This window comes from Rhinatrema bivittatum, chromosome 9 (genome assembly GCF_901001135.1).
Source record: "Rhinatrema bivittatum chromosome 9, aRhiBiv1.1, whole genome shotgun sequence".
In the NCBI taxonomy this organism is placed as follows: domain Eukaryota; kingdom Metazoa; phylum Chordata; class Amphibia; order Gymnophiona; family Rhinatrematidae; genus Rhinatrema; species Rhinatrema bivittatum.
Window position 1 is genome coordinate 86,488,990 of NC_042623.1, and position 13,216 is coordinate 86,502,205.

Sequence of the window (13,216 nt, forward strand, 5' to 3'; positions counted from 1 at the left end):
GTCACCATATTTGTTCAGTGCTTTGAAATAGAAATAATTTGTGGCCACTATGTACCTAAGCTTGTTTTGAATCGATGACCAAAATGTCCAAGACTTTGTATCCGTGAGATAGACTTATAAGACATATAATCCCCTCATCATTTCTTTTTAAAACTCTTCTTCCTCTAGTCTGCTTTTTTGCCATCTTTTATGCTGTATTCTTTTATGCTGTATTCTTATTTTCATGTTCATTAAGATGTCTGTGTGGGGTTATCAAGAGTGTCAGTCCCACTAATTGTAATTAACTTAGATCAGAGGGCAATAATGGTACTATTTGAGGGCTTACAAAGTGGAGTTCTCATTTATTATTTGGATTAATTACCCACTTTTAAAATAAGAAATTCACCCACAACGGGGTACAATAGTGAAATGATTACATATAATTTGGGTATATACAGCTTGGGTATATACAGCTTGCCTAACATTTTTACTAAACTTTAATCATTAATACTGCCTAATATATTTAGTTGAAATGCATATGTATTTAGTCCAACGTTAAGCTCATGGTGTTAAAATATATATATATATATATATATATATATATATATATATGTTTTAGCAGTATGCCCATGGTATGCAAGTAATGCATTAGCTTCCACAAGAGGAGGATTTGTCAGTAAAGGCCTAGCAGAAAAGTCATGCTTTTGTATGTTTCCAGAAATTGGAGTAGTCATTTATTTGGCAGAGCTCTTCCTGGAGGGAGTTCAATAGGACAGGTGAGGCTCTTGAAAAGAATCAGTTGAGTGTCTACTCTTTTGATATCTTTTGTCATGATGGCTTCCTTTGAGGATCTTAATTGTTTGAGGTGCGTGTATAAGAACATTCTTTCTCTTAATATTTTGGTCCATCTCCTCTTAGAACTTTTGAAGATTAATGTCTGAGATTTGAATTTGGATCTATAGGGGACTGAAAGCCAGTCCAGTTTGTTTATTTGAAAATGAAAGCTGGCACACCCAGTGCAGGTACAAAGTATCTGGATAGTTTGCACCTGCATGGAAGCAGGCACAAAGTGTCTGTCATAAAATATTTGCAGAGAATTAGTATACAATATCCATGCATAGTTTGCCACACTTGACCTGGTCCCACCCTTTTTCTATGTAGATGAAAGTATGTGTCCTGTGAACAGGGCTGGAAGTTGCATGAACATATTGAAATGTGCTAAGTCCCTTTTTAAGAATCATAGTTCCCTGTACGTACAAGGATCAGTCCAGACGGTGGGTTATGTCCCCCGTCCAGCAGATGGAGTCAGAGCAAACTTCGGAGGGTGCTGGCATATAAGCTGGTGCACCCTCCCCTTATCCTCAGTATCTCTCTGACTCCAGCAGATGTGAGGTGGGGAACCACGGCTTCCCCTAGTTAGTGGCTTCTGTTACCATTTTTGGTATTCTTTCTATTCCTTAATAAGTTTGGATCAAGCAGGTCTGTTTTAAAAAAAAAAAAAAAAAGAAAGATTTTTCAATTTCTGAGGGTCTTTCTGGACTCCCTGCTCGGGCCCTGCAGCCCTTGATCGGCTTGCCTCGAGGACTGGTTTTTCTCTGTGTCTTTTCCCTCTCCTGTTGTTCGGGGTAAGATTTTGTTTTGTGATTTTGCTTTTCAGCCTACTCGGATGCACTGAGCAGGTGGATGCTGGTGGTGCCAGCCTCTCCCCTAATCCGCGCCGTGGTCGGTCCCTCCTCCTCCGGCCCCGCGACGTGACATTCCCCGGGGCCGCAGCGGCAGGGAGGTTTCATTCCTCTGCCGCACCCAAGGGGAGGGCTAACAGAGTCGAGCTTGGGCGGGTCGAGCCCGCTCCTCCCGCGGCGCGTGTGTGAGTGTGTGTACGTGAGTTTGTTCAGTTCCTGGGCCCAGGCGCCGGTGATTCCTCGTCGCTCCCCCCCCCCCCCCCCCCGGGGCTTGCGCGATGCAGCATGTTCGCTGCCCTTCTTGTGCCGGTCCGGGGCAGAGCGGATCGCGGGATGGACACTGTGGGAGATGTCTCCCCGGGGGGGAGCCCAGCCTAGCTCCCACGGCTCCCTCTCTGCCGCGTTCGGAGCGCCGTGGACCTCGAGGTGTAGCCCCGCCCCCTGCTTTGGCGGGAGCGGCGGCCATTTTGGAGCTAGAGTGCTGCATCGATTCTGATGCTGAGGAGTCTCAGCAGGATTTTTCGCCGCGTTCGACGCCGATTCAGGACCCGGGTCCTCCTCCAGCTACCCCGGGTCCCTCCAGGGAGCCCCCTCTCCCCCCCCCTCGGGCTCCCCCGGATTTTCAGCCGACTTCGTGGTCCTAATGCACCAGGCATATCTTCAAAGCCAGCAGTCGCTGGGTGGGCCATCGACGGACCCCACGCCCGCTAAGGTGCCCCGCCTCGTGGGTGCGGCGGGCCACAATCCGGTTATAGGGGGGGGGGGGCCTCCAGAGTGGCTCTTGTTCTACCCCCGAGTGGGGCGGCTCCACTCCCGGACCTAGGGAGTGACCCGGCGTCGACGGCAGATGACGACACGCTTTTAGCGGCGCACCTGGAGTATGACGATCCCGCGTGTCTTACGGATTTTTCGCAAGGACCTCATCCCCCACGTCCTCCAGGAATTGGACCTCGATCCTCCCGTCAAGCCACCGGGGCCCCCGGCTCCCTCTGTAGCCTCGGCCAGTAAAAGGGGGACCCTGTCTTGGCAGGACTGCGTCCCTTGGCGAGGACCTTTCCCAATCCATGAGTCGTTCCTCCATTTGTTGGTGCGGGAGTGGGACACACCGGAGGCGTCCCTCCGGGTCGGCAGAGCAATGGGACAAGCTCTATCCGCTCCCCAGCAACTTCCTGGAACTCCTAAAGGTCCCCAAGGTGACTCTGCGGTTTTCCGCCGCCACAAAGAGAACCACGATCCCGGTCACGGGGGGACAGCCCTTCGGGACCTGCAAACAGGAAACTGGAAGTCTGCCTCAAGAAGATTTTTGAGGGTCTCGGCACTGGGGGTCCGTGCAGCCATTTGCGGCTCCCTTACTCAGCGAGCAGGTCTTCGATGGGTACAACAGCTTCTCACTTCTCAGCAATTGCCACCAGAGGAGGCTGCCCAAGCTGATCGGCTGGAGGCTGTCATTGCCTACGGAGCCGACGCCCTGCATGATTGCTGCGGGTCCTAGCGAGGACTATGGTTTCCGCGGTCTCCGCCAGACGCTGTTGTGGTTACGAAATTGGTCAGCGGATGCTTCGTTCAAATCTAGCCTGGGGGCGCTACCCTTCAAAGGCAGATTCCTATTCGGCGAGGATCTTGATCAGATCATCAAATCCTTGGGGGGAAATTCGGTACATCGCCTACCCGAGGACCGCCAGCGACTGTATCGTCCGTCGTCTTCCTTCTCCATGAATCGTCCCTGCACTCAACGACGATTTCGGGGATCCAGGCAACAAGGCCCTAGAAACTCCTCGACTAGGTCACAGTCTTGGACCACGGTCCTTTCGTGGCTGCAGATCGCCCAGGGGACTCTTCGGCGCAGGGAGCCCTGGCAAGCCTTCCCAATGATGTCAGGACGGCTCACTCCTCTCTGCCTCGGATCGGAGGTCGCATAGCCTTGTTCTACGAGGAGTGGGCCAACATCACTACGGACCAGTGGGTCCTGGATATTCTAAGGCAAGGACACGCATTGGATTTGCGGGTGACTCCCCAACAGCAGGTTCATCTTTTCACCCTGTGGTTCAAGCCTCAAGCGACTGGGGGTTCAGCGCACCCTGGACAGGCTCCTCGCCCTGGGAGCCATCGCACCCGTCCCCTTCGGAGAGGAGGGCTCGGGCCACTATTCCATCTACTTCGTGGTGCCCAAAAAGGACGGCTCCTTTCGGCCCATCCTGGATCTCAAGGAAGTCAACAAGGTACTTCGGATTGCCCCGGTTCCGCATGGAAACCCTTCGCTCAGTTATCGCGGCGGTGCACCAGGGAGAGTTCCTAGCCTCCCTAGACCTGACGGAGGCCTACCTTCACATTCCGATCCTTCCGTCCCATCGCAAGTATCTACGTTTCAAGATTCTGGGGTCAACATTTTCAGTTCCAGGCCCTCCCCTTTGGGTTGGCGACTGCGCCTCGAACTTTCACCAAGGTCATGGTGGGTAGTGGCAGCTGCTCTCCGACGAGAAGGGATCCTGGTACACCCTTACCTGGACGATTGGCTCATCCGGGCAAAGACCTTCCCACAGGGGCAGAGGGCCGTCGACAGGGTGGTCGGATTCCTCTAGTCTCTCGGCTGGGTGGTCAACTTCAGCAAGAGCAGCTTACGTCCACCCCAGCAGTTGGACTTTCTCGGGGCGCGCTTCGACACGGCTCAGGGCAAGGTCTTCCAACGCCCGGACAAGGCCCAAGCATTGCGGGATCAAATTAGTCAATTTGCGTCTCTTCAGCAGCACACGGCGTGGGATTACCTCCAGATCCTGGGATCTATGGCCTTTGCGATCAACCTAGTACCGTGGGCCTTCGCGCACCTGAGACCACTGCAAATGGCCCTGCTCTCCAGGTGGAAGCCGGTCTCTCGGGACTACCAGGCGGTACTTCCTCTCCTTCCGGTCGCCAGGCACAGCCTGGGCTGGTGGCTAGATCCGAGGAACCTGGCTCAAGGTTGCCCCCTAGAGTCGCCGGAATGGATAGTGGTCACTATCGATGCCAGCCCTGACAGGTTGGGGGGCGGTTTGTCTTCGCCAGTTCGGCCCAGGGGTAGTGGACAAAACAACAGACTACTTGGCCGATCAATCGCCTGGAGACCAGGGCGGTACATCTGGCGCTCATACAGTTCCTGCCTCTCCTCCGAGGTCGGGCGGTTCGGGTTTCTCTCGGACAACGCGACCACCGGGTAGCGTACATCAACCGGCAAGGAGGCACCAAAAGTCGTCTCGTGGCCCCTCGAGGCGGCACGTCTGATGGCCTGGGTGGAACGCTTTCTCGACCCGCGCCTGGCGGCCCTCACAAATCACCGGGGTGGACAACATTCAAACGGATTATCTGAGCCGACAAACGCTGGACCCCGGAGAATGGGTCCTCTCCGACGAGGCGATGGCGCTCATCACACGGCGCTGGGGGATGCCATCCATGGATCTCATGGCAACATCCACCAACACGAAGGCTCCTCGCTTCTTCAGTCGAAGAAGGGATCACGGCGCAGAGGGGGTGGACGCCCTGGTTCTCCCTGGCCGTCCCCAGCTCCTACTGTATGTCTTCCCTCCGTGGCCGTTGGTGGGCAAGGTCCTACGAAGGATAGAGAACCACTCAGGAGCGGTAATCCTGGTGGCCCCGGAATGGCCGCGACGGCCATGGTTTGCAGACCTTCTCAACCTTGTGGTGGACGGTCCCCTTCGGCTCTCTCACATGGCCCCGTCTGCTCTCCCAGGTCCGATATTTTCGGATCAGGCGGAACACTTCTGTCTCACGGCCCTGGCTTTTTGAGCGGCAGAGTCTCCTGCGCAAGGGATACACAGTCACCGTGGTAGATACCCTCCTCAAAGCCCGCAAGACCTCTATTTCGATAGCTTATGTGCGGGTGTGGAAGGTATTTGAGTGCTGGTGTTCAGGTCACGGAGCGTCCGCAACACGGCCTCTCTACAACAGATCCTGGCGTTTCTCCAGGAGGGCCTGGAGAAAGGACTCTCATATAATTCTCTGCGGGTGCAAGTCTATGCCTTGGCCTTCCTGGCGAGCACCACGGGAAGGTCAGATCCCTCGTCTCATCCGGACCATCTCGAGATTCCTCAAAGGGGTTTAAACACCTCCGGCCGCCGTTGCGCCTCCCTTATCCCACGTGGAACCTCAACATGGTCCTTCGGGCCCTTGGGGAACTTCCCTTCGAACCGCTACGGCAGGCCTCTCTCAAGGACATCACTCTGAAAATGGTCTTCTTGGTAGCCATAGCTTCGGCAAGACGCATCTCCGAGCTCCAGGCGCTCTCCTGTAGGGAACCTTCCTGCGTTTCACGGACTCAGGAGTCTCGATTCGGACAGTCCCGGCGTTTTCTCCCCAAGGTAGTCTCCTCGTTTCACTTGAATCAAGCGGTGGAGCTGCCGGCATTCCCGTTGGATGCTCCCAAGTCACTCCGCTGTCTCGACGTAAAGTGCATGCTCCTTCATTACCTCGAGGTGACCAACGAGTTTCGGGCTTCGGATCATCTCTTCGTTCTTGGTCGGGGAATAAGAAGGGCCTACAGGCGTCCAAGACTACTGTAGCTTAGGTGGCTCAAGGAAAGCGGTAGTCTCCGCCTACATTGGCGCCGGTAAGGCTCCCCCGGCGGGAATCAAGGCTCATTCCTTGCGAGCCCAGGCTACGTCCTGGGCGGAGTCTCAGCACGTCTCTATCCAGGAGATCTGTCGAGCGGCGACTTGGAAGTCCCTGCACACCCTTCTCGAAGCATTACCACCTTACATTTGCCGGTGGGTGAGTCGGGTTCCTTTGGGGACAGGGTATTGCGAGCAGGGTCTTCGGGGACCCCACCCAGTGTAGGGAAGCTTTGGTACATCCCACCGTCTGGACTGATCCTTGTACGTACAGGGAAAAGAAAATTATTCCTTACCTGCTAATTTTTGTTCCTGTAGTACTAAGGATCAGTCCAGACGCCCACCCAGGCTTTGCTCGGTCATTGGTCGACACCTGCTCATGTAATACCTTCTAATTCTGTGCTATGGTCTTCTCTGTCCCGTTGTTTCATTGTTCGGTTTCCTGACAGTTCTCTTTGCAAGTTGCATTGTTCTTCGGTTTTATTCAAGTTAATTGCAAGGGTGCTTGATCCATCCTTCTCTATTTGACAAGTTTTCTGTCTTGGCTTTGATATTCTTGATACTGAGGATAAGGAGAGGGTGCACCAGCTTATATGCCAGCACCCTCCGAAGTTTGCTCTGACTCCATCTGCTGGACGGGGGGACATAACCCACCATCTGGACTGATCCTTAGTACTACAGGAACGAAATTAGCAGGGTAAGGAATAATTTTCTTATCAGCTTGCCACAAGACAAATCAAGGGAAGCAATTTGGCACCAGTACCAGTGCCAACTTTTGGCAGTGCTTTGAGTCCATATAGTCAAATATAACTGTATATCTCTAAAGTATGTTGAAAATTAAGTTTTCATATTGGTTGTTGTACAAACACTCAGGCCGATATAGTACAGTGCGCTCCAGTGGAGCGCACTCTTAACCGGCATTTGGATGCGTGTTTTCGACGCGCTAGCTTTACCCATTATTCAGTAAGGGTTAAAAAGTTAAAAAAAAAAAAAAAAAAAAAAAAAAGTTAAAAATTAAAAAAAAAAAAATGTAAATGGGCCCGTGGCTCGCGGGTTGAAAACTGGACGCTCAATTTTGCCGGTTTCAGAACCCGTGGCTGTTAGCGGGTTTTGAGAACCGATGCCAGCGAAATTGAGCGTCAGCTGTCAAACTCGCTGACAGCCGCCGCTTTCCGTCAAAAAAGAGGCGTTAGGGACGCGCTAGTGTCCCTAGCGCCTCTTTTTACCGCGGGCCCTAATTTAAATAAATTAACTTACTGAATCGCGCGCACAGGAGAGTGGCCTGTGCGCGCGATTTATGTAGTTTACTGTATCTGCCCCGTGGTTTACTGTATCGGCCCGACTGTGACTAACAAAACTTTTGCAGCACTGCTTATCTCCCAAAAAATTAGTAACCTTCAGCATATGTAAGGCAAACCCTCATATTTGGGGCAGTACGATAGAAAAAAATCTATGTGGTCAGTACCCAACAGCTCAAACAGACCCTGGTGAGATGCTGCTTCTTGCTTTTTATCAGGCCCAGGTGGGACACCGTTAACTCCTCCGCGACTGGAGCTGGGTGGGATTGTCTGTTTCTTCCTCTTCTAGTCTTGTGGGAATGCCACTACTTTTCTGCCCAGATCAAGCAATGCTATCTCTTCTCAGCAGTAGGCTTTTAAATATAGGATGAGGTAGGTTTTGGAAAAGATTTTGGAAACCAGGACCAATATGTTTTCTCAGTTATTTGAAGGAAATAACCAGGCCCCACTTCATTAATATGTAACTTACATTTTCCTAGACATATACTTTATCTGTATGTTGTGTTCATGAATCACAGTTTTTAATTTATTTTACTTTAACATTGTTTGTCCTAACACACTTAATTGAATATTTTAATTGTGAATTCATTTTAATTGTGTGAAATTTTGAACAGTTACAGATGACAATTCCCAAGCAGAATCTGCAAGCCGGTAAGCTTTTATTGTACTCTATTTTTTGATCTTTGTATTATCAATATGATTTTCAGCCAAATGTATTTATTTTTCATTTTTCTTTATATGTGTATATTTAAGAGCCTCTGATAAAGCTGAAGGTGGTGATTCTTGGGCTTCTTCTTCAGAAGAGGAGGAACTGATTTTTACCCCAAAGGTATACAAGTTTTAGATTTCTTAGCCTTTTTATTTTCATTTTTTTTTTATGTTAAACCATGTTAATATTTGTGAATATGAAATGTATTAAAGGGGTAATTTTGTAAACAGCCACATAAGATACATCAGCAAATACACATCCAGTCCATCAATTTTCAAAGCAAACTTTGTAATATGTTCACTTTGACAATTATCCCACCAAAGCTACCCAAACACAATTTCCAGAAAATTAATGTACATACTTTTGAAAATCCAATATGTGCGTAATTTCAAACCCTTCCCCCCAACTCCACCCCTAGGAACGCCTCTACTCAGTCCAGGTAAATATATGTGCATACAGGGCATATGCTCATAAGTTATCCCACATATTGAGTGGACAATTTTATAATGGGCAATTTCTAGAGGTAAAGCACTGTTTTAGCCATGCAAAGGACCTTCAAAAATTAAACTGAAAATATGCTGTGCTATATTCCTTTGACGACCTTTGTTAGAATGTACTCTGCAATATTTTAGTAGTTATATGCAGTTGTAATAAATTACCCTGTGTTAATTGAAACTTTTACTACTAGGTTCTCACTATTTAAAATATTTAAAGAGAACAGATCCACCCCAGAGTCCTAAACAAACTTGAAACATGAAATTACAAACCTTTTACTAGTAAGCTGTTAACATATCATTTAAAATAACTACAATACCTGAAGGCTGAAAGGTAGCCAATGCATTGCCAGTTTTTAAAAAGGGCTCCAAGATTGATCTGGGAAAGTATAGACTGGGTGAGCCTAATGTTGGCGTCAGGCAAAATGGTAGAAGCTGTTCTTGAAAACAAAACCACTGGTCGTTTAGATAGACATGGCTTAATGGGGAAGAGTCAACATGGTTTTAGTAAAGGGAAGTCTTGCTTTATCAATCTTACATTTTATTTGAAGGTGTAAATAAACCCGTAGATAAAGGTGAGCCAGTTCATATAGTGTTTTTGACTTTCAGAAGGCGTTTGACAATTTCCATTATGAGACTTCTCAAGAAATTAAAACTGGGTTAGGAGGCAGTGTCTTATTGTGGATTGGTAACTGGTTAAAAGACAGGAGACAGAGAATAGGACTAAATGGTCAGTTTTTTAAATATAGAAAGGAGGTCATTAGTGGAATACCACAAGGATTGATACTGGGACCTGCGCTGTTCAACGTATTCATAAATGAACTGGAAAAGAGAATGACAAGTGAGGTGATTGACATGAAATTAATCAAAATTATTAAAACAGCGGATGGTGAGGAACTGCAGACGGACCTCAAAGATGAGGAGACCGGTCATCTGAATGGCAGATGAAATTTAATGTGGAAAAATAATCCCAACTACAGGTACACAGCTTATTGGGAGTCACCGCTCAGGATAAAAACCTTGGAGTTCTTGCAGACAGTACATTGAAAACCTCAACTCAATGTGTAGGATGGTCAAAAAAGCAAATAGAATGTTAGGAATGATTTGAAAAGGAATGAAGAATAAAATGAAAGGTATCATATAGCTGTTGTACCAATTCATGGTACGACTGCCCCTTGAGCATTGTGTGCAGTTCTGGTCGCCCATCTCAACAAAGAAATAGACTTAACAGAACTAGAAAAGATGCAGAGGCGGGCAGCAAAAATAATAAAAAGGGATGGAACAGCTTCTCCTAGGACAAGCAGGATGGTAGTCCTCACACATGAGTGACATCATCGGATGGAACCCAGCATGGAAAACTTATGTCAAAGTTTCTAGAACTTTGACTAGGGACCCTGAGTGTGCCCAGCATGCCCTATACCATGTGCCCACGCGGGTCCCTCTTCAGACTCTTTTTTCCACAGAGCTCTTGCTTTGCGGTGAAGTGAGCTCGTGGCTTTTCTTTTGGAAATTGCCTTGGAAAACTTCCGTAGATAATTTTTGGGTTTTTTTTCGCATTTTTCTTCAACTCGATCGAATTTCTGTATACAAAAAAACAAATAAATAAATCTCTGGTCCCTCTTCGGTTCCCTTTAGCCACTCAGTCAGGTTTTTCGGCGGTTCAGTAAGTTTATTTTCTCTTCTGTTCCCCCGTGGCAGCGGTACCTCGATGTTCACTGGTGTTGGTCACCCGCTTTCATCGCCTGCATTTTCTTTCCCTCTGTGTTCGTATCAGCAAGACCTTGTCCGTTTTCTGTCAATGCCCCCAGTGCCCGAGGACCGTGTCCATCAAGGACCCACACGACAATTGTATCCTCTGCCTGGGGGCATTGCATGATGTCCAGGGTCGCTGCTGGTACGACCAGATGACCCCAAAGGGGTGAAGCGCTCGACTTGACAAGATGGAGAAGCTCTTCGGGTCGAGAAAATCCAAGCCATCGATGTCTGCTTTGGCACCGAAGGACCTTGGAGCACTGATGGACATTGAGCCATCAACATCGGCAGGGCCGTCTGTCCTGTTGATGCCGCTGGCGGATAGGGCGCCGGGGACTGGCCCATGTCTGTCTCTTCCAGGTCGAGGACATCAGGTTTATTGTCATCGACCTTTGCACTGGGGAAAAAGTGGGCTAAGCACCCAGGAAGCATCAGCAATGGTTGCTTTCAATGCACGGTGCCGATGCTTCCTTGGAGGAACAAAGGAGGTCTCGACCGGAGGACCTGACCTTTGCAGGTTTTGTGAGGGTGATGGCTGAGGCCATCCCTTTTCAATTGATGATTGAGGAGGGCGCCAGGCACAAGATGCTGGATATCCTCCAGTTCGTGGAAGCTCCTAAAGAAATCATGATGTTCGTGGTGCATGAGATCTTTAAGGATTTGCTGCTGAGGATCTGGGAGCACCCCCTCACATTACCTCCCAATAAGAGGAAGGCGGATGGGGTTTACTTTGTTCAACAGGCTACTGGATTCGAAAAGCGTCTGCTGTCACATCAGTCGGTAGTGGTCGAATCTGCTTTCAAGAGGGCCAAGTGCTCTCGGAAACATGCCTCGGCATCCCTGGGGAAGGATTATAGAGCAATGGATGCTCTTGGGAGGAAGGTGTTCCAGGGGGCCATGATAATTGCCCGTGTCGCCTCCTATAAGCTCTACACGAGACAATATTCGTGCAACCTCTGGAAGCAGGGTCAGGAGGTGGCCGAGTGGCTGCCTCAACAGCAGCAAGACACCTTCTTATCACTGTTGCCTTCCTTACGGCTTCTTGCTATGTCTTGGGACCTCAATGTGATGCTAGCTCAGCTGATGAACGCTCCCTTTGAGCTGCTGCTCTCCTGTGAACTGAAGTACCTGACCTGGAAGGTCATATTTTTGGTGGCAGTCACTTCAGCTCGCACGGTCAGCAAGCTCCAGGCCTTAGTGACTTATCCACCTTATACCAAATTTTATCTGACAGAGTGGTCTTGTGTATGCACCCTAAGTTCCTGCCTAAGGTGGTGACAGATTTCCATCTTAACCAGTCAATTGTCCTGCCAACATTCTTTCCCAGGCCCCATTCGCATCAAGATGAATGAACACTGCACAGTCTGGATTGCAAGAGAGCCTTAGCCTTCTATCAGGAGCGGACAGAAGCCCATAGACAGTCCACCCAACTCTTCATTTCTTTCGACAGGAATAGATTGGGAGTTGTCATTGCCAAACAGACACTAGCCAATTCATTCTGCATCTCATTCTGTTATGCCCAGGTGAGCCTGCATCTTAGGGTCATGTTAAGACTCATTCTCTCAGAGCCATAGCAACATTGGTGGCCCACTTGCAAGCGGTTCACGTGGAGGCGAACTGCAAGGCTGTGACATGGAATTCTCTCCACACATTTGCATCTCACTATTGTCTGGATATGGATGGTCAATGTGATACTAGGTTCGGCCAGTCTGTCCTTTGGAATCTCTTTGAGGTGTAGAACCCATCTGTTCCTGCCTAGGGCCCATTGTTTGGGTTTAGGCTGCTTCCCCCTCTGTTACCAACAGTACTGATTGTTGTGCTCATTGGCACCTGGTTGGTGTTTTTGGTTCCCTTTTGTGATAGGGAGCAGTCTCTAGCTAGGGATTCACCCATGTGTGAGGGCTACCATCCTGCTTGTCTAGGGAAAGCAGAGTGGCTTACCTGTGATAGGTGTTCTCCTAGGATAGCAGGATGTTAGTCCTCACGAAACCTGCCCGCCGCCCTTCGAAGTTGGCTTTCTCCTATTTTTTGTTTTAAATTTTTCGTAATTCTATGTTATGAGACTGAAGAGGTACCCCTGTGTGGACTTGTGGTATAGAAACATAGAAGTGATCTGCCCAGCAAGCTCCCATATTTATCAGTTTCCCATACCTATCAGCTATCAACAGATTTAAAAAAAATAGTATAAAATACTTTTTCACTCAGGACCCAATCAAGCTGTGGTGTCTGTTGTCAGACCCTTCTCCAACCCTGCCACCAATGTATACAAAGTTTAAATACCCTTGTCACTGCTCCCATCCTATCACAAGACCTCCCAGTCCCCTCTTCACTCCTCAAGTGTAATGATAAAGCCCCACCTCTTCCTAAACCATGGTCCCCCCCACCTGACATGCGAATTCCAGTCATTCTGGAGACCCTGGCATCCCACTGCTGCCCCTCGCCCACCTGATATCATGCTATGGGTTTTCTTGAGACGGGAGTGATACCTACTCACTCCTGACCTTCTTGATGCTTTTTATTTCAAACCATTGTGAAAATAGAAACCAAAAAAGAGATATAGGAATAAGATCCAAATAGTGCCAACAAAACAGGTACGTTGATATTTTAAAGAAACTAGCATTGCTGTTTTATGTTCAGATGAAAGAGGTTCAGAGGCTAGGTTTTCATGTAGGTTGAGGTGTTAACAAAACAGTCTTTTTGGCAA

General features: G+C 48.9%; 1 protein-coding gene across 1 annotated transcript in view; it reads left to right on the plus strand.

Annotated features, from left to right (window-relative positions):
- LOC115099561 (ankyrin repeat domain-containing protein 26-like) overlaps nt 1-13,216 on the plus strand; it is a 462,251-nt gene that overhangs the window by 143,535 nt on the left and 305,500 nt on the right. The window contains 3 exon segments of the mRNA XM_029617295.1: nt 8,172-8,208; nt 8,311-8,386; nt 10,569-10,678. Coding sequence (XP_029473155.1) covers nt 8,172-8,208; nt 8,311-8,386; nt 10,569-10,678 — 223 coding nt within the window.